Raw genomic sequence first — 21,907 nt, 5'->3', positions numbered from 1 at the left:
TATATCCCATATGTATATATATATGTATATATATATATATATATATATATAATATATATATACACTTATATATATATATATATAATATACATTATATATATTATATATATACACACATATATATGATATATAGATATATATATATATATATATATATATATATATATATATATATAATAACATATATATATATATATATATATATATATATATATAATATATAACACTTATATATATGAATATATAGTACATTTAAATACATATATGCACATATCAAAAATATCCTTATGAATGATATCGTCTTTAATTCATAATAAAGAAGACTGCCTAATAATTATCAAGCCATTACGGAAGCATCTTCGGTCTGTGAGTTCTTGAAAAGACCATCAGAGTCTGTGATTTCGGCAAATTGGAAATTGTAATCACAAACGCCCACCTTATCTAATAGACACTTCCCTGTTCTCGAAGTCTCTCCCGCATTTCACAAAACTCGTATCAAAGTTCCCGTTGACCATTTCCCTCTATTTTCCCCAATTTCCAAAAATCAGTAGTTGTTTGGACAAGGGGTTGAGGGGGGGAGGGGGCAGGGAGGGTAGTACCTCCCCTCCCCACCTCCTTCGGTCGCCATCACCAAAAGTGGTCAGTGAAAGTGGTCTTATCTGGCCATTATTAATTCTCGGCGGGTGAGGGCAGTCGGGCAGCACGCATATAATGATCCTATTAAACTTTATGGTGCCTTAATGGCGTTGGTCACTTTATTAATAAGCTGGCTGAGGAGTGTAAAATGCGGCTGGGTTGCCACACGCCGCCACGCTGTGTTCGCCATCGTTAGTCACTATTTACTTACTTTCCTTACAAATATCTTCCGTTGTAACTCCTACAGCGTCTACAATGGATAATATACACGTCGCAGATTCACCTGACGTGAACAAAACGTCCGATAAACGCGAGAAAACGTCGCAAATAAGGTGAAATCAGGCTCCTTCCGACGCCGTCTGGCAAGGCCTTATCAAAGCAGAGGGGTGCCGGGCCGAGAGACGAGTGGTGAAAAAAATGTTCACGGGTGGAAATTTCTGAAAAAATATATACGCACAATCTCTTCGTTAATGTGGCGACCGCTTAACTAACTTCATACTCTCTCTCTCTCTCTCTCTCTCTCTCATCTCTTACTCTCTCTCGCGTCGGTTATGAGGCTCCGCGAGGCAGGGAACCTCTTTCAAAACTTCATTTTCACTTTTGGAAATTTATTACAGAAACTCTGTGAAAAGTGGGTCGGTTATATAGAAATGGGGTAAGGAAAATAGGGGTTTATATACTTATTTGCAGGACCGATCGATGTGTAGGGAATCAAATAAGTGGAGAGAGAGAGAGAGAGAGAGAGAGAGTGAGAGAGAGAATAATAATAAATAAATATTGTTTTTTATCAAGGTTTTGGAAAAAGTAAATGGATAAATAGTAATCTAGGACATTTAAGAGAGAGAGGGAGACAGAGAGAGAGAGTATATATATGAATCTAGCTTTTTTCAGTCTTGGAAAATGCAATTGGACAAATAGAGAGAGAGAGAGAGAGAGAGAGAGAGAGAGAGAGAGAGAGAATAATAATAAATAAATATTGTTTTTTTTTCAAGGTTTTGGAAAAAGTAAATGGATAAATAGTAATCTAGGACATTTAAGAGAGAGAGAGAGAGAGAGAGAGAGAGAGAGAGAGAGAGAGAGAGAGTATATATATGAATCTAGCTTTTTTTTCAAAGTCTTGGAAAATGCAATTGGACAAAGAGAGAGAGAGAGAGAGAGAGAGAGAGAGAGAGAGAGAGAGAGAATAAACCTAGCTGTTTTTAAAGGTCTTGGAAAATGTAATTCGATAAATTGTAGTTTAGGACATTTAAAAGAGAGAGAGATGAATCTAGCTTTTTTCAAAGTCTTGGAAAATGCAATTGGACAAATAGAGAGAGAGAGAGAGAGAGAGAGAGAGAGAGAGAGAGTATTACATATATAGGTTTTTCCAGTATTAGACAATATATATGATTAAATAATGGTCAAGGATGCTAAATGTGTAAACATTATCAATTTTATCTAAAATGATGTGAATAGTTGTTGAAAACACATGAAGGAAGTTTCAGTAGAAATCATGAAGCTTTAATCTTTACGAATTTAAAGTATTTCCTACATAAAAGTATATTTTAGTTGTTACTTATGTCCAATTATTGAGAGATGAAAGTACTACAACAGATGGAAGTCTCTCTCTCTCTCTCTCTCTCTCTCTCTCTCTCTCTCTCTCTCTCTCATTCAGGATAATGTAAGAGTTCCGAAGTTGAGGTATATAATCATTCAGTGGTAGGTGATATAATTTTTCTCCAAATAATAAGGAATTATCCGAAACAGTTTTCCATGACAAATCAAAAGTTGTACTAGGACGGAGAAGGAAAAGAGGCGAACAAAACAAACAAAACGATCCAACCGGAAGTACGACAGACCGGAAGTAGTTTCGCAAAGAAAATGAGACGGTTCTGCTAAATGTAATTTCCTCTCGACTAAAAATGTCTTGTCATTTATTGAAAGATGGTTTGTTTTTGTAACTTCAATAAGAGGTTATATCAATAATAATAGAGACTAAAAGAGTAGTATATATTTATTGAAAAAGACTTGTTTTTATAACTCCAATTCCAGGTTATAAGAAATATAGGGATTAAGAGAGTATATGTTTATTGAAAAACGTCTTGTCTTTATCAATTCAATAGCAGATTATATCAGGAAAAATAGGGATTGAAAGAGTATATATTTATTGAAAAAGACTTTTTTTATAACTTTAATAACAGGTTATGATAAGAAAAAGGGGATTGAAAGTATGTATATAAGTTTATTGAAAAAAGCTTTGTTTTTATAACTTAAATAATGATTTATGAGAAAGGGAGGGATTTAAAGAATATATAAGTTTATTGAAAAATTATTTGTTTTTGTAACTAATAACAGGTTATGATAAGAAAAAAAGGATTAAAAGTATAGTATATATTAGTTTATTAAAAATGCTTTGTTTTTATAACTTCAATAATATAAGTTATAAGAAAGAGAGGGATTTAAAGAGTATATAAGTTTATTGAAAAATGGTTTGTTTTTATAACTTCAGTAACAGGTTATATTGAGAAAAATTGGGATTACAAGAGTATGTATGTTTATTGAAAAATGACTTTTTATAACTTCAGTAATAAGTTATTAGAAAGACAGGGATTTAAAGAGCATATAAGTTTATTGAAAAGGGATTCGTTTTTATAACTTCAAAACCAGGTTATAATAAGATAAAAAGGGATTAGGTCAGAATATATAAATGATAATGGAGACCAATCAAATCAGTCATAACATTCAGAGCCTCCCCGTTTGAACGGAAGCGAACGTTTTCGATGCGGTCAAGAGATAAGTGATTAAAAAAAGAAGAAAAAAAAAGGTGTCTCCCTCTTTGGGTGGGATAAGGGGTTTGGGGTTGCTGACGAGGTTCGGCTGATTGGTCTGGGTTGAAGGTTGTGTGTGAGTGGTACACGGATGAGGTTGGGTGAGGTTTAGTAGCACCAGTGTACCACAAGGTTAGACAACTCATTGTTTGCCGGCGTTGGGAGAAGGGTGGCTGTGGTTACAATGGGCGTTTGGGCTGGTTAGGAGGCTCTCTCACTCTCTCTCTCTCTCTCTCTCTCTCTCACTGTGTGATGGTATCGCATCAGCTACGTTTAATCGTTCAATCAAATTAAAAACACAGTAGGGGAGGAAATGGGAGGTTTATATAAATAGCATGGAAGGGGTGTGCAGTTAAAAGATAATAGTTAAATAGACATATTCCCTATTTCAATTTTTTTTTTTTTTTTTTTTTTTTTTTTTTTTTTTTTTTTGGATTTTTTTTTTTTTTTTTTTTTGCTTTTTGCGGTTTTTACCATTTAAAAAAAAATAACTTGTTACGAAAATGTTCATAAATCATCACAAATAAATGTTAAGTGGTAATTTCTGTGAAGATAAACTCTCTCTCTCTCTCTCTCTCTCTCTCTCTCTCTCTCTCTCCCCTCATCCCTCACACACACATTCCCTAAGACCTCCTTATACAAGATTTGCCGAAAGGAGTATTTCCCTTTTACTTGAAGCATCTCAGTAGGATAATCATCACTTATAATTTTCTCCCATTTCTGCTTCCCAATTTTATCCAACTTGTTTTTCTCATTCTGAAAGTCACTTTTGAGGTTCATGTGCAAGGAAGAGGCATACTAGATAAGGCAAGAAAGAAGACACCTAGAGCCAAACAAAGAAAATGCCAACTGAATCCCGGAAATCAAACATCTGTGCGTCATGTTTCGACACTAATTTGAAATATTTCAGAAATCAAAATGCAACTTGAATTGAGTTTCCTAACCGGTTGCTCTAAAGAACGATAGCAGCTGCTGGCATAATGCCATCGTAATCCTAAACACATTAACGACGACAAACCAAGATTAGGTCACAAGTTTTAGTAATAATTTTGTCCATTGGGGTCGCACATTGTTTACTGTTTATTCAGTGAGGTGGCATTTTGCGGTAGCTTTTGTCAGTATTTTTTTATTATTATTATTATTGTAAATTGTATTTTGCTGGTTTTTGTTTAGTTCGTTCAAATTTTACAATATTTTGATAGGCGAGGGCACGTTTGCAGAATTTTTCTGTTCAGCAAGGTCGCATTCTGCAGTTTTTTTTGTTCAGTGAGTTTCATTTTTGCAGTTTTTTTTTCAGTGAGTTGCATTTTGCACTATTTTTAAATCAGTGAGACTCCATTCTGCAGTAATTTTTAGGTTTGTTCAAGTGAGGTGGGCAACTCTGGCGCGATTTTTTTTTTTTTTTTTTTTTGTCGTGGTATTTTGCAATGTTGTTCGATGAATTCTCATGCCACAGTATTTTTTTCTTTGCGGGAGGTTGCATTTGCATTTTTTTTTTTTTACAGTGAGGTTACAAGCTGTAATTTTATGAGTGAGATCTTCATTTTTAAGTAGCTTTTTTTATTATTATTATTTCAGTGAGATGAGATCTTGCAGTTTTTTCCGGTATATTTTGTTTTACAAGCTAACATTTTTGTTCCAGTTGTCGTATTTTGCGCTTTATTTATATTCAGGGAGGTCACATTTTTTCAGTATTTGTATTTAAGGTTTAGCAAGGTCGCATTTTTCAGTATCTATATTTACGGTTTAGTGAGGTCGTATTTTCCAGTATCTGTATTTATGGTATAGCGAGGTCGCATTTTTCAGTATTTACGCAGTTCCTTTTTTTAAATGCTTTTACATTTTGCAGTTTTTTTTTAATTAGCTTCAGCGAGGTACTTACATTCCACCTGTTCCTAACATTTGTGTGGTAGCACCTTTCTCTTGAGATTTCTACGTTCGATCACGACGTCAGGTAGAAATTTATTAATAATATATTAATAATGGTAACAAGCTACCGGCAGTACTGATTTCGTATAGAATCTCTTCCGTAAGGCTCTTCGAATAAGAATGATTAAATGCGTTTTAGCTGAGTCAGTTTTATATATTCTCTTTACTTCTCTGACCTTTTATCAGGTTGAAGAGACGTAAAAGCTCTCTTGATATTTATACTTGAAAGGGCGAAGACATATTGGAACCTAAATTATTATTGATAAACGCGTTTTCCTTACGTGAATATCGGAGAACTTGTATCATTCCTTGCACCTGAGGGGAGATTGATGATCAGGGAAATATATGAGAAAAAAATACACATATATATAATTAATATAGCTGAAACGTTTATAGGTTTTTGCCGTTCTGCTGTGAAAAGTTGTATCTTTTTAATAACAATAGTTGTAGTACCATTTGTATTATATAAAAGAATTCCTTTGAAAATATCTCGAAGAGAATTTGATATCTGTTTCTCGATATAAGGCTTTATGCTAATATCTTTGTATATTTGCATATCACAGACGCGCGCGCGCACACACACACACACATACACACACACACACACAACCAAAAATAATATATATCATTTTTAATGCAAATAAAAGTTGGGTGCACAAAACACTGAAATTCTGCTCCTCTATTGCAGAGCAAAAAAACGAATTTATTTTTAATTTCTCTGATCTGTAATCTACATTAGAGAGTAGTTCGGCTCAACCAGTCATCTTTTAGATACGTCTTTACTTGTCATTTCTATATGCACTGTCTGTAGATAATTCCGGTAGACGGTAAAAGGTGATATTCTTTACTCCTTTTCTTTTCGGATTTTTTTTCCCTGTCTCAATTTTTTTCTTTTTGTTTCTTTAAAGAAAATTCCTTTTCATATTTATTTTTGATCATTTATCTTTTTCATTCCTTAACTCTCATGCGTTACCTTATAGTCTCACTCCAGTTGAGATTTTTGTACAGAATACTGACCTTCATGTTGAGTTATAGTGGCTGCTCTCTCTCTCTCTCTCTCTCTCTCTCTCTCTCTCTCTCTCTCTCTCTCTCTCTCTCTTGGATCTTCAGATTCGCCTTTTCTCTCGTTATCTGTTTGATAAAGACATTTTATCGTTCCTTCGCTTGTTTAAGGATGAAAGAGAGATTCTTACGAAGAACACTTGCAGTTGTCTTCGTTTCATGTTTAATAATCTACTAAATAATTTTCGACGTTGATTTTGCTAACAAAATATACCTAAGTGAATAAACCTAGTCTTTCTCAGTTTTAGTAAAGCGATTAAATTGCAAACAAGTACTATACGGTAATATTTGCATATGGACACCATAAAAGGGCGTGTTATAGTATATGTGGGTGTTTATGTGTGTGTTTTTGAGAGAGAGAGAGAGAGAGAGAGAAGAAAGAGAGAGAGAGAGAGAGAGAGAGAGAGAGAGAGGTAATAGTTTACGAAGTGATCGTATGTTTAATGTGAAAATTTTAGTGTTTGGATCTTAAACAATATTTGGCTTATAAGGTTTTCAATTTTGTTTTGAATATTATAGAATTTCGTGAATTAGTGATAGGTTACTTTGATCATAAAACAGACAGACAAACAGACAGACAGACACCGCATAAGTTACGAAACAGCAATATGGTTACAGCAACAACCCCGTGTGGGGATAGTATCGTCAGTGCACCTCATGCCGTGCACTGTAGGGCATCACTTTAGGTTCTATGCAACGTCCCTTCGGCCCCTAGCTGCAACCCTTTCATTCCTTTTACTGTACCTCCTTTCATATTCTCTTTCTTCCATCTTAATTTCCACCCTCTCCTAAAACTTGATTTATAGTGCAACTGCGAGGTTAACTTCATGTTACACCTTTCAAACCATTCTACTCGCAATTTACGTTTCAGTGCTGAATGACCTCATGGTCATTCAGCACTGCTTATGGCAACTGCTTATGGCAACAGATCAAGAATAAAGTGTTTGCTTGAAAAATTCTGAGCGGTCATTGTTTTGTTTACGCGACTTTTAGTTTTAGTCTTCTGGGTAGAATTTGCTGACTTTGCGCAACGAAAGATGGACTTTCATGAAGTCAGAGTTCATTCGTCAGGTTTTTTGTCCTTATTTGATTTTATCCGGAAAAATATATTTTGTTTTAAACGTGGTTGGTTATGCTGTGTAACCGTCCTTGCAAAACTAAAGAATAGCAAATGGTTTGAAGCGTAATCTTAATGGACGTAGAATTAGTTTTAAAAATGTATATAGGGAAAGTTTTGAAAGTTCTTTCATCGCGAGGGTTAACTTTGGCTCCTTTTGAAAGAAGGAATAAGATTTTACTGATAGAAATACTGTCGAAGAATATAAGAGGAATATGAACGGATATTTTTAAACAGTGTTGAAGAGAGTTCTCCAAAACGAATTGAATTAATATTTCCATCTAGTAGATTGGTGTTTTTATCAGAGATATGAATACATATTTTTATAAGTATCTGGGCAATCTCTTCTCCGAAAAAAAAGTAAAAAAAAAAATGATATCTCTCGGTGGTCTCGGTATAATGTTGTATAAACCGCGGCCCGTGAAACTTTAAAGTAGATGCAAATGCATTTTAATTGAGCAACTTCACTTAAGTCTCGTTAGGCAGTTTTAAATGTTCCATCTCTTTTGTTTTTTCTATGATATTTCCACTAACACACACACTCATATATATATATATATATATATATATATATATATATATATATATAAAATGACTTCAGTGGCAGCTATTACTTGCCTTACTCGAGAAGTTAAGCATTACCAAGACTGATAATATACATAATGTATACACGAATACATAAGTACCCATATATACTATATATATATATATATATATATATATATATATATATAATATACTATATACACGCACCCTCTCTCCATTATCTTTATTCTATTTTTCTCCCTCCACCCCTCCAAAAAATGAATACCAAGACTTCCATCTTATCTTGTATGCTTGTGTGTAAGTGTCCGTCCAAGAGAGAGAGAGAGACGAGAAGGAGGAGATTTTAGGGGAGAGAGAGAGAGACGAGAGAGAGAGAGAGAGAGAGAGAGAGAGAGAGAGAGAACCCTGGAGACATGTAAATCCGAACAGTTTCTTCTCTCAACGAAGCTGCTATTGAGACTATACCATAATTTATATTCAGTTCAAGTATAGCATCTTTCCCCAAAAAATCTCAAAGAAAGATTATTCATCTTGAAGACTCCATGGATATCGGAGCGAGGCGATTTGAATGAGAAGTAGGAGGAGGAGAGGGAAGGGGGAGGAGAGGAGGAAGGGGGAGACCCTGGGAGGTGGTTGTGCATGGGGGGAAAGGGGGAGGGGGAGATCCAGGGAGGTGGAGGTGCTGGGGACCAATGGTTTATTCGGGGTAGAACATGGATGATGGGGGATGTCATTCTAGGCCCCCTCCATACATGGACTGACAGACACCCCCCCCCCCCACCCCCCTCGAAAACCTAACCAGAAGTCCCGGACCTCTAGAGAGATATCGTAAGTCGATTTTTCTCTTCCACTTATCATAGATGGCGTAAACAAAACCAAAGTTTGCGAATTAATAGAAATTATTTATCGCTTCCAGTTTTAAAATTGGGTCGATCTAATGATATCCACTTTTGGTGTCAGATATATCTTTTATTCGAATAAGATTGACCAATTAACTAAAAAAAATTTCTAGATTTCTCTCTCTCTCTCTCTCTCTCTCTCTCTCTCTGTTTTGTTTTTGTTCATTTGCTATATACGTCCACTTTTTAAATCTCAACCCCTCCCCTCTCTCTCTGTTTTGTATTTGTTTATTGCTAAATAAGTCCACTTCTAAAAGGCCCCCACCCACCCCCCACCCCCCTCTCTCTCTATCTCTCTCTCTCTTTTTTCTTTTTTTTGCTAGATAAGTCCGGGAGCAGTTCTCTTTAGACATTCATGAGCCATCATCGGGTATGGATCGCTAAGGGAGAGTGGTCAGATTTTGACAAATTTCTTGTATGTAAATTTTGTTTTCTTGGCTGAGGAACTGGGGATATGTATGTATGCATATATTGACGTGAGCACTTTTTTATATATATATATATATATATATATATATATATATATATATATATATATATATTCTGGTATATATATTATATATATACATGCATATATAAATGTATATATGCTGGTATATATATAGAGTATATATATACCAGTATATTATATATATATATATATATATATATATATATATGTAAGCATATATGTATACTGTATGCATATAAAACACTACTGTAGAGGTGCACGTAGTTATGTATGTTTGTGGGTTTGTGGACACTTATCTACATGTAGACTAAATAAAATTGCATGCACTTATACACAGTGACTATAGAAATCTGAATCTTCCCAAATACATATGTGAGCATATTCCAGTGCACATAAAACGTATATGAATATTTATGCAAATATGCATATAGATTGCTTTCCAGAGGGCCAGTGTGTGGAGACGAAATTTACTGCTTGTTATGACTTATTCGTTTCCTTTTGAATGGAAATGAGTAAAAGGGGAGTTTCTTCTTCTTTACCGTCTCCGAGAGGAAGCAATGGCCCCATTTCGTTGCGGATTACGAATGAGTTACGATTAAGTCACGTGATCTCCGTCGTTGTCTTGTAACGTATGAATGAGGTGGTCTCATGGTATCTGAATTCCAAGCTAGGTAATATATAATTAGTTTGAGTATAACATTCCGTTTTCTATCTCTCTCTTCTCGTACCGTATGAATTTCAGTCAGGATAACGATTCATTCGATTATAACATATCCAGTCTCTTTCTCATGCATTAATGTGTATGGCGTTTTATGACTCACTTCACCGGTTGCTCCAAGAGCAAGATCCTTCGCGGGCATAAGGCCTGCTTCATATAAACAGCATTATTAGACCAAAAATTTCTGAACATGGCAAGGAAACTTAAAAGTAACCTATGGTTGAAATGGGAGAGTGTGGGAAAAATGAGAAAATCAGAGCAAAGACAAGATGAAGATAGCGATGGAGATTGTAGATATACTCGAGTCATCGGACAACCGAAAACGTCAGAGAATTATGTCTAATGACTGATTGAATTTTGGCTATTAAAACTGGCGTTACAACATCTAGGCTACAACATCTTGCTAAGATTAGATAGGGAACTAAAAAGATAAATAAATATATAAATAAGTTTAAGAGGAGTTACTGTACTTGGCGATTCAATCTCGTATCTCGGTGACTTGAACTGACGAGTCTCAATGTCCATAACATTAATGCATAGAATGTACCGTACTTTTTCAAATTACATGGATGGAAGACCTCCCGTAATGGACCGCTAATGTGACCAGTTTAGTGAAACTTGATTGAAAGAAGGGATTTCACATCTGTCGCAATCAAGCATGATAACATATAAGAACAAAATAGGCCATGTAGAAGAACCCTAGGTCACCATGGTTTTTTTTATTATTAATTTCACACAGTTTACGATTGTCAAGAGGTATTTCTTGAGTTCTGATTTCCTTTTCGTTTGTTAATCATTTTCTTCTTCGTTTTCTTCTCTTATGAAGTCGTGCGTTACAGCATTCAAACGGAAAATAAGAAATTAGCTAGCTCGAGAATTTTATTTCATCATTATTTGTATAATAATCAACAGAACTGACGGAAACCTAACAGCCAGTACTTCAGCATATGCTGATGAAAGGTAGGTTAGTCCTTTTAGTCCTTTTAGTACTTTTAGTACTTTTAGTCCTTTTAGTACTTTTAGTCCTTTTAGTCCTTTTAGTCCTTTTATTACACGCCGGGGAAAGATGATTCAGAATCCTCTTGTATGTAAAACGAGGAATATCAGCACGCAGGATAGCAGGTGATTATGTAATGTTGTCATGACGTCACAGGTTACCCAAGTCCAGGTAGACGATGCCACAGCGTAATTAACAAATTCTTATTGAGTTATTTTTTTTATGCATTTAAAACTTGGAAGTGTTGGCAGTTACAAAGAGTTGACGAAGAAAAATGTATAGAAATGTAAGAGGAATGACAATGGAGGTAAATAAAATATGATAAACCATTAGGTTTTATTAATCATCGAGAAATTACCGGGTTTGAGAAGGGAAGGAAGAAGATTTACGAAACAAACCAATCCTAGGATTGATTGACTGATTTGTATGATGTCTTGTGCCACAAACATCCGCGGATGATTTACCTAGAAATTGTCAGCGCAAGAGTAGCCATCCTGGCGGGTGTCAAGCCACTTAAGAAAACACGAACCTTGTTACTCAGAAATAAACGAAATTTATCCGAAAGTGAATGTTCTGAAAAGAGGTAGTGTAACCACACTTCTGATTTTGGCAGTGATTGAGTTGACGATAAGAACGCCATATTCTTTTGGAAGTTTTAACCTCATGCCAGTGGCCCCTGTGGGCTTGTTCCTTGTGAAGAGGGTTCATCTTCTTCTTCTTGTTAATAATGATAATATAATAATAATATTAGAAGCGCAGTGGTTATGGACATTAATCATTGCGTCAAATTTCACTGCAATAAAAATCCCGGTCACATTCACCAATTCGGTTGCAAGATAAAAGTTGATATTTGCTTTAAAGAGAATCTTTGGTTATTTGATTCTTAACCTGTCTTCCCATTCCTCTGATCCCCAACATTTTTTCTCGGGGGGGGGGGGGGGGGGGGGGGATATCCAACTTTGAAAGTCCGTCAGCTGATTTAATTCGGGCGAACAACCTTCCAGCTCGGAGAGAACCGGTTTCTGTCAACTCGTCCCTTCCCTCCTTCCTACCCCTCCCCTCCCCTCCCCTCCCCCCTCATCCTCCCTCCCCTCCCCCTCTCTCCTCTCCTCCTCCTCCTCATCCTCATCGTCTCTCGCGACGAGTGGAAGGGGGAGGGTATTTGGGGGTCATCAAATCAAAGTTGAACATCAACTCCCTTACTCACTCCCTCCCCCTCCCCGTACCCCTCCATCTCCCTCTCCCTCCCTTCATCGTTCCTCCCTTCCCTCCCTCTGCCGTGGATGATGACGCCTCGACAGCTTTTGAGATGGTCCAGTGGTAACATATTGCGATGGACTCCATGTCGCCCCTCTCTCTCTCTCTCTCTCTCTCTCTTTCTGCGTGGATCTCCTTTCTTTCTTTTTACTCTTGCTCTTGTCTTTCCCTGTATTATACCCTATCATGCATCTTTCACCCCCCTCCCCCTCTCATCTACGCACATGGAAACCACACCCGCTTTCAACAAAGTCTCTCTCTCTCTCTCTCTCTCTCTCTCTCTCTCTCTCTCTCTCTCTCATTGAATGGTGTAGAATCTGGATATGATGGAACCTACAAACATTTACCGAAATGCTTTGATGTAATCTGTCAGCCTATGTTGAAAATAATCCTTTATTCCACCTTAGTGGTTTTTTCCTTCTAATTTACTTTCTCTCTCTCTCTCTCTCTCTCTCTCTCTCTCTCTCTCTCTCTATATATTATATATATATATATATATATATCTATATATATATATATATATAATATATAGATATATATATATATATATTTGTATACACATGTAACAGTTTATGCTTTTATAATTATTTTCAGGAATGGACCTTACATTATTCTTGGCCGCTCTTATCTCTGTCTCTCTTCAGTTTTCTTATACCTCCTTAAATGATTTTACTTGGATATTAAAACTATCTGTACAAAACGAAGGGCACAGCCATAATAAATTGCTACCGAATCTACATTTTACTCAGTTATGAATACTCCTATACTCTCATATTACTTTTCCATTTATTTATTTTTTTGTTTGCTCTCGTCAGTAATCCATTCAGCTCTGAGAGTCTTATAGATAGAGGGAAGAAAAATTGTTTCTCCATATTCCCGCATTCATCCATATTTCTTTGAGTTTTTTTTTTTATTCCTTCTTTGTCAGAGGGATTTTGATCAATCACACAAATCCAGGAGAAGACGCCGACTGCGACTCACTAATGGTCTACTGTAATATTTTTTTTCTTTTTTAGTAGATGACCTTTCTTGTTTTGACGCCAGTTCATATAAATCAGTCAACGGTTAATTTTGTTTTCGTAAGATTTATTTGTGGATACTGATTGAATTTTAGTAATTTTCAAAGGACCTTGTTTTTCCCGCGTAAAATCCTTTCAATGTAACTAATAAGCTTACTTGAAATTATATATATATATATATATATATATATATATATATATATGAATAACTTGATCACGAAATATATAAAACGTGATGCTATGTATAAAGGTAATGCCACGGAGGAAAATGAAAAGACGAAAAATGCCGAGATCTTTCGGCCTACACGACCCTTTACTTGAGGCAAGACTGATCAGAACAGACCAAAAACATAGTACAAGTAGGCTTATTATGCAAACTGACATTACAGGAATAGTATAAGGTCTAATTCACTTTAAAGAAATGAAAAACCCCCGTGGCTAGATTAGAGATATTAAAGTAACCACCCACACCTGCTCATAGATGATTAGTTCGAAAACAATACATTTTGAAAAACAAAGAGGCATATACGACCTGACCGTACAGATCTAGAAAAATTCCGAAAATTAGATTAAGGATTTAGGAGCGGTTCCTAGTCAAGGATATTTATTCGAAAAACAATACATTTTCATGTACTAATAAAAAAAAAAAAAAAAAAAAAAAAAAAAAAAAAAAAAAAAAAAAAAAAAAAAAAAAAAAAAAAGAGGGCCAATGAAAACTCGTACTGTTTAAAAGTGATATTTGAACGGAAAAAAGGTTTCATGAGATTTTGGCTTTTCCAACATAAGTATCGAGGTATCGTGCTGAAGGCACGAGAAAATAAATATTTGCTAAAATTTTCGGTTGGGGGGGGAGGGGTGGGTGGGTGGGCGGGGATCGTTATCTTTGAAGAAATTCGAGTATGATAAAAAAAAGGATATATTTTTCAAATCTGTATCAGATGGAATTTCGAAAAAGGAATTTATTTGTTCTACGTCGCTTCTGGTCATAAGAAGAAATCCCTTTATCTGATTGAAAATCCACATTTCACGCGTAGAAAAAAAGAAATGATACATTCTTTGTCGATTTCATGTCTAACGAAAGAAGTGACTCCCGTGATATATATATATATATATCTATATATATAATATATATTATATATATATATATTATATATATAGTATATAGTATATATATATATTATATAGTATATAGATATATATGTATATATATATATATATATATATATATATATATATTATTATATATATATACTTATATATCTACATATATATATGATATATTTTTGTTCTTCTTTTTTTCTATTTATGCCCGATGAACAAACAAAAAATCACAGCTTTGTTGAAATTCGGTCTAAAACAAAAACTATAACGAAAAAAAAACATGTATCTGATGAAATTCGTATCTGACGTATGGAGAAAAAAAAAAAGGTCAGCCTTTTTTTATGAAATTCTTATCAGATGGAAATAGAGAAAATGAAAAAAAGAAAAAACGAAGGGGAAGGATAACATAAATAAATTCTGTTATCTGCGACGAGATGCGTGTCTGTTGAAGAAATAAAAAAAGAATGTCCGATACCATTGTTGAAATTCCTGTCTTATAAAGAGAGAAAGAGAGAGAGAGAGAGAGAGAGAGAACACACGCATAATTCAGAGTTAAAACTGTGCTGGGAAATGATCAAGATATGGTAGCCATAGGAAAATCCAGTCACAATAGAAAATATAACGAGCGCCTCTTCAATCTCTCTCTCTCTCTCTCTCTCTCTATCTCTCTCTCTCTCTCTCCTTTTCCGTTTTACCCGGGTGGGCTAATTCCCTTTCCATCCTTTCCCTCCCCCTCAAACACACACACACACACACACCTATACCCTCCTCCCCCCCATCTCTCTCTCTCTCTCTCTCTCTCTCTCTCTCTGCCGGAGAATCGTACAGAACTATAAATTTTCTGAAATTCGATATTTACCGTCACACTGTGAATTTTCCCTCCCATCTCCCGTCCAATGTTGCTCTCGGCGGGGCGATTTCCTGTCTCCCTGCCTGTCTCGATCATATTTTATAACCTCTCGCCGCCACTGCCTTACTGTCACTTTTGAATATCGAAAAGTATTGAGACAGACATTCCTCCTTTTTCTCCTCCTTCTCCTACTCCTCCTATTCCTCTTTCTATTTTTCCTTTTACTTTTTCTCCTCCTCCTCCTCCTCCTATTCCTCTTTCTCTTTTTCCTTTTTCTCCTCCTCCTCCTCCTCCTCCTCCTCCTCCTCCTATTATTCCTCATTCTCTTTCTCTCTCTCTCCTCCTCCTCCTCCTCCTCCTCCTCCTCCTATTCCTGTTTCTGTTTTTCCATCTTCCTCTTCTTCCTCCTCCTATTCCTCTTTCGCTTTTTCCTCCCCTTCCTATTCTTATTTCTCTTTTTCCTCCTCTTCCTATTCCTCTTTCTTTTTTTCCTCTTTCTCTTTTCCTCCTCCTATTCCTCTTTCTTTTTCCTCTTTTCCTTTTTTCCTCCTCCTATTCCTTTTTCTTTTTTCCTCTTTCTCTTTTTTCCTCCTCCTCTTATTCCTTTTTCTTTTTCTCTTTCTCTTTCATCCTTTCTCTTTTTTCCTCTTTATCTTTTTCCTCTTTCTCTTTTTTCCTCATTCTCCTATTTCGCATTCTCTTTTTCCTCTTTCTCTTTTTTCTCCTATTCCTTTTTCTCTTTTTCCTCTTTCTCTTTTTTCTCCTCTTCCTCATTCTCTTATGCCTCTTCTCTTTTTTCTCCTCCTCCTCCCATTCCTCTTTCTCTTCTTCCTCTTTTTCTTTGTCCTCTTTCTCTTTTTTCCTCCTCCTCCTATTCCTTCTCCGTCTAGCATTGATGAGATAGAGATATTAATTTTTTCCTTCTTCCTCTCTTTCCTCCATTTCCTTATCCTCCTAAGTACTGAAATAGAGTTATTCCTTTTTTCTCCTCTTCCTCTTTATCATCTTTTCTTTTTCCTCCTATTCCTTTTCCTCCTATGTATTGAAATAGAGTTATTACTCTTTTCTCATCTCCCTCTTTTTGTTTTTCCTTATCCTCTTAGGTATTGAAATAATTATTCCTTTTTTTCTCCTCTTCCTCTTTATCCTCTACCTATTTTTCCTCCTTTACCTTCTCTTCTTAAGTTTTGAGATAGAATTCTTTCTCTTTTCTCCTCTTCCTCATAATCCTCTCCCTCTTTTTCTTCCTTTTCCTTATCCTCCTAATTACTGAGATAGAATTATTGCTTTTTTCTCCTCTTCCTCTTTATCCTCTTCCTCTTTTTCTTCCTGTTCCTTACCCTCCTAAGTATTGAGATAGAGCTATTCCTTTTTACCCCTCTTCCTCTTTATCCTCTCATTCCTCCTTTTGTAGGCGTGATTCAGGAGGAACAATAGGAAGACAAGAGGAAGGACGGCGTGTCTCGATTCTGAATATCTGACGAGGAGAAGCATCAACTCGAAAGAGAAATAGGGAAAACAATAATAACAATATGTTGCGTCTCGGCAGAACAGAGAGAGAGAGAGAGAGAGAGAGATGGTGGAGGGGAGTGAGAGTTGTTGGAAGGGAGGGAAGAAGGAGTTAGGAGAGGGTAGGTAGTAGAAGAGGACTCCGGGGGACTGGAGATGAGGGGTAGGTTGGAAGGGGGGGGGGGATTTAATTGAGGGATCGGCGTATGGCATCACTCCCTGAACCATCCGCCATTGAAATTTTGTTGTAAAAAGAGATGAGTTTTCACCCAAAACTATGATTGGCCCTCTCGACCTCGATAAGACGCACGGCATTATACGACTCGTGTGCCAATCGTGAGTCATTTGTTTACAGAAGACGAGGGCGAAAATTATTTATGACGGGGAGAGAATTATAGGAAATGTTTTATCATTCATTGTTTTGAAGATTGGGCCATTTTTCAGGCCGGCGAGTTGTACTTTTCACGAATAAAAGGAAACCGCGACCGAAAGTTTCCCGGAGGTTTTCGTCGATAGTCACTCGTTTCGTTCTGTAGGATACCGCCCTCGGAAGCCACTTGAATATGTTGCTGTTTAGCCCATGGCTGGGCTCTCAGTGCACTGAAAATCATGAAATGTCAGCCGTAAGTAACGAAGGGTTGCTTGAGCTGCCTCTTGCAAGCGGAAACCAGCGGCGCTGACGTCACAATGTTTCGTTCGGATAGCAGAATGTTTGATCATTTTATCCTCGCTGACACCCATTGTGTTGGTGGGCCGAACCTTCAACAGAAGAGACTCCCGCCACTGTTTCCCTTTGCTATTGAGAGAGAGAGAGAGAGAGAGAGAGAGAGAGAGAGAGAGATTAAAAAAAAGGGGGTTAGGAAAGGATCAGATCTGGAAATTTCGTAACAGATCAGATCTTGAAGTGATATAGAATAGAGACGTAACCTAAATTATATAGGCCTTGGAAATTACATAGGCCTAGAGAAGAGTTTTGAGATACAGTGTGGGAGAGAGGCTGCCTCTTGCTCTTACTCTCTTTTAACGGCCCTTTGTCTTATTTATCGGAAGAATATATATGGGGAAAGTTGAGATTAGGAACTGTTAAGCAATGAGCATATCAAAAGCCCATTGGAATACACGTATGTTTGCTGAAATATATATATATATATATATATATATATATATATATATATATATATGCACACATATGCTATACTATATATATACTTATGTGTATACACACACATATATATATTATACATACAAATTATTTATTACATATATATACACACTTCTTTTTGGGCTTTTTGCAATATCACTAAATTATATAAGCATAAGGCTTCAAATCCCCTACCCACGGCTATTTAGTGACTTTCACACTACGGTGGAATGGAAGGGGGGGGGGGGGTGCTGCTATTATTTTCTTTTCCCAACATCCCACAGGAGTGAAAAACATGATTGCCATTTGCCTGAGGAGAGGAGGCTCATCTGCCATTGAGGGGCATTTCTTAGCACCAATGTCGAGAGTGTTGAGAATGAATGGTTTAGAAGATAAGTTACTGAAATGGAAGTGAGGTTTGTGTTAGTATATGTAGGCAGGAGAGTGATTTGTTTAGTGTACATGGAGGCTGGAGAGTGACTGGTTTGGTGTACAAGGAGACAGGAGAGTGACTGGTTTGGTGTACATGGAGGCTGGAGAGTGGCTGGTTTGGTGTACAAGGAGACAGGAGAGTGACTGGTTTGGTGTACATGGAGGCTGGAGAGTGACTGGTTTGGTGTACATGGAGGCTGGAGAGTGATTGGTTTGGTGTACATGGTGGGCAGGAGGAGGTGACTGGTTTGGTGTACATGGAGGCTGGAGGTGATTGTTTGGTGTACATGGTGGCAGGAGAGGGTGACTGGTTTGTGTGTATGGGCGGCAGGAGAGTGACTGGTTTGGTGGTACATGGAGGCAGGGAAGTGGCTTGTTTTTGGGTGTACTGGTGGCAGGAGAGGGGTGGTTTGGTTGGGTACATGGCGGCAGGAGAGTGACTGGTTGATGTAGATGGGGAGGCAGGAGAGTGGCTGTTTTGGTGTACAAGGAGACAGGAGAGTGACTGGTTTGGTGTACATGGAGGCAGGAGAGTGACTGGTTTGGTGTACAAGGAGACAGGAGAGTGACTGGTTTGGTGTACATGGAGGCAGGAGAGTGACTGGTTTGGTGTACATGGAGGCAGGAGAGTGGCTGGTTTGGTGTACAAGGAGACAGGAGAGTGACTGGTTTGGTGTACATGGAGGCAGGAGAGTGACTGGTTTGCTGTACATGGAGGAGGAGAGTGACTGGTTTGTGGTACATGGGGAGGTCTTTGGAGGCAGGTGGACTGTTTTTTGGTGTAGGACATGGAGCTGGTACAAGAGTGACTTGGTTTGGTGTACCATGGAGGCAGGAGAGTGACTGGTTTGTGCATGAGGGCAGGAGATGAACAAGGAGCCAGGGAAGTGACTGGTTTGATGTACATGGAGGCAGGAGATGACTGGTTTGGTGTACTGTACCCAATGGAGGGCAGGAGATAGGTGATGAGTGACTGGTTTGGGTACATGGATGGCAGGGAGAGTGGCTGGTTTGGTGTACAAGGAGACAGGAGAGTGACTGGTTTGTGTACATGGAGGCAGGAGAGTGACTGGTTTGCTGTACATGAGCAGCGAAGAGTGGGCTGGTTTTGGTTGTACAAGGAGGCAGGGAGTGACTGGTTTGGTGTATAAGGAGACAGGAGAGTGACTGGTTTGGTGTACATGGAGGCAGGAGAGTGACTGGTTTGGTGTACAAGGAGACAGGAGAGTGACTGGTTTGGTGTACATGGAGGCAGGAGAGTGACTGGTTTGGTGTACATGGAGGCAGGAGAGTGACTGGTTTGGTGTACAAGGAGACAGGAGAGTGGCTGGTTTGGTGTACATGGAGGCAGGAGAGTGGCTGGTTTGGTGTACATGGAGGCTGGAGAGTGACTGGTTTGGTGTACATGGCGACAGGAGAGTGACTGGTTTGGTGTACATGGAAGCAGGAGAGTAACTGGTTTGGAGTACATGGAGGCTGGAGAGTGACTGGTTTGGTGTACATGGAGGCTGGAGAGTGATTGGTTTGGTGTACATGGAGGCAGGAGAGTGACTGGTTTGGTGTACATGGAGGCTGGAGAGTGACTTGTTTGATGTACATGGAGGCAAGAGAGTGACTGGTTTGGTGTACATGGAGGCAGGAGAGTGACTGGTTTGGTGTACATGGAGGCAGGAGAGTGACTGGTTTGGTGTACATGGAGGCTGGAGAGTGACTGGTTTGGTGTACATGGCGGCAGGAGAGTGATTGGTTTGGTGTACATGGAGGCAGGAGAGTGACTGGTTTGGTGTACATGGAGACTGGAGAGTGACTGGTTTGGTGTACATGGCGGCAGAAGAGTGACTGGTTTGGTGTACATGGAGGCAGGAGAGTGACTGGTTTGGTGTACATGGAGACTGGAGAGTGACTGGTTTGGTGTACATGGCGGCAGGAGAGTGACTGGTTTGGTGTACATGGAGGCAGGAGAGTGACTGGTTTGGTGTACATGGAGGCAGGAGAGTGACTGGTTTGGTGTACATGGAGGCAGGAGATGTGTGTACGGCCGTGGAGTGCTGTGGTGGTACATGGAGGTGGAGAGTCTGGTTTGGTGTCATGGAGGCAGGAGAGTGCTGGTTTGGTATATGGATGATGGTTTGGTGTACATGGAGGCAGGAGAGTGACTAGTTTGGTGTACATGGCAGCTGGAGAGTGACTGGTTTGGTGTACATGGCGGCTGGAGAGTGACTGGTTTGGTGTACATGGCAGCTAGAGAGTGACTGGTTTGGTGTACATGGCAGCTGGAGAGTGACTGGTTTGGTGTACATGGCGGCAGAAGAGTGACTGGTTTGGTGTACATGGAGGCATGAGAGTTACTGGTTTGGTGTACATGGAGGCTGGAGAGTGACTGGTTTGGTGTACATGGAGGCTGGAGAGTGACTTGTTTGGTGTACATGGAGACTGGAGAGTGACTGGTTTGGTGCACATGAAGGCTGGAGAATGACTGGTTTGGTGTGCATGGAGGCTGGAGATTGACTGGTTTGGTGTACATGGAGGCTGGAGAGTGACTGGTTTTGTGTACATGGAGGCAGGAGAGTGACTGGTTTGGTGTACATGGAGGCTGGAGAATGATTGGTTTGGTGTGCATGGAGGCTGGAGAGTGACTGATTTGGTGTACATGGAGGCTGGAGTATGACTGGTTTGGTGTACATGGAACCTGGAGAGTGACTGGTTTGGTGTACATGGAGGCTGGAGAATGACTGGTTTGGTGTACATGGAGGCTGGAGAATGACTGGTTTAGGTACATGGAGGTGGAGAGTGACTGGTTTGGCTGTACATGGGGGAGGCTGGAGAGTGGACTGGTTGGTTACATGGAGCGGATGAATGACTGGTTTTGTTTACATGAGAGGCAGGAGAGTGACTTGTTTGGTGTACATGGAGGTGGAGAGTGACTGGTTTTTGGTTGTACATTGAGCTGGAGAGATGACTGGTTTGGTTTACAGGAGGCAGGAGAGTGACTGGTTTGGTGTACATGGAAGCTGGGAGTGACTGGTTTGGCGGTACATGGAGACTGGAGAATGACTGGTTTGGTGTAAATGGAGGCAGGAGAGTGGACTGGTTTGTGGTAACATGGAGGCTGGCGAGAGTTTGACTTTGGTGTGTGTACATGGAGGCTGGAGGGAGTGAACTTGGTTTGGTGCGTACATGGAGGCTGGAGAATGACTGGTTGGTGTACATGAGGCAGGAGAAGGCGAGAATTTGGACTGGTTGGTGTTACATGGAGGGAGGCAGAGAGTGGACTGGTTTGGTGTACAGGGAGGCAGGAGAGGACTGGTTTGGTGTACATGGCGGATAGAGAGTGACTGGTTTGGGTGTACATGGAGGCTGGAGAAGTGACTGGTTTGGGGTACATGGAAGGCTGGAGAGTGACTGGTTGGTGCTACATGGCGAGGCCTGGAGGAGT

At 38.6% G+C, this 21,907-nt stretch overlaps 1 protein-coding gene across 1 annotated transcript; it reads right to left on the bottom strand.

Moving 5' to 3' along the window:
- Positions 1 to 8,579: 8,579 nt before the first annotated feature.
- On the bottom strand, positions 8,580 to 20,533 carry LOC135203948 (mucin-2-like). Its single transcript, XM_064233878.1, has 2 exons — positions 18,502 to 20,533; positions 8,580 to 8,779 (listed from the first exon to the last, which is right to left on the bottom strand). Exons 1-2 carry the CDS (start codon positions 20,531 to 20,533, stop codon positions 8,580 to 8,582), a joined length of 2,232 nt encoding a protein of 743 aa, XP_064089948.1.
- Positions 20,534 to 21,907: the final 1,374 nt, after the last annotated feature.

This window comes from Macrobrachium nipponense, chromosome 44 (assembly GCF_015104395.2).
Source record: "Macrobrachium nipponense isolate FS-2020 chromosome 44, ASM1510439v2, whole genome shotgun sequence".
Taxonomy (NCBI): domain Eukaryota; kingdom Metazoa; phylum Arthropoda; class Malacostraca; order Decapoda; family Palaemonidae; genus Macrobrachium; species Macrobrachium nipponense.
The sequence above is the reverse complement of the archived record's forward strand: the minus strand, read 5'-3'. Positions and strand labels throughout refer to the sequence as shown.

Coding starts and splice junctions, on each gene's coding strand:
- LOC135203948 (XM_064233878.1), bottom strand. CDS start 20,533: ATGTACCACCACAGCACTCCACGGCCGTACACACATCTCCTGCCTCCA. Junction 8,780..18,501: donor AGTCACTCTCCAGCCTCCAT/GTACACTAAACA, acceptor ATTGGTCCCCAG/CACCTCCACCTCCCTGGATC.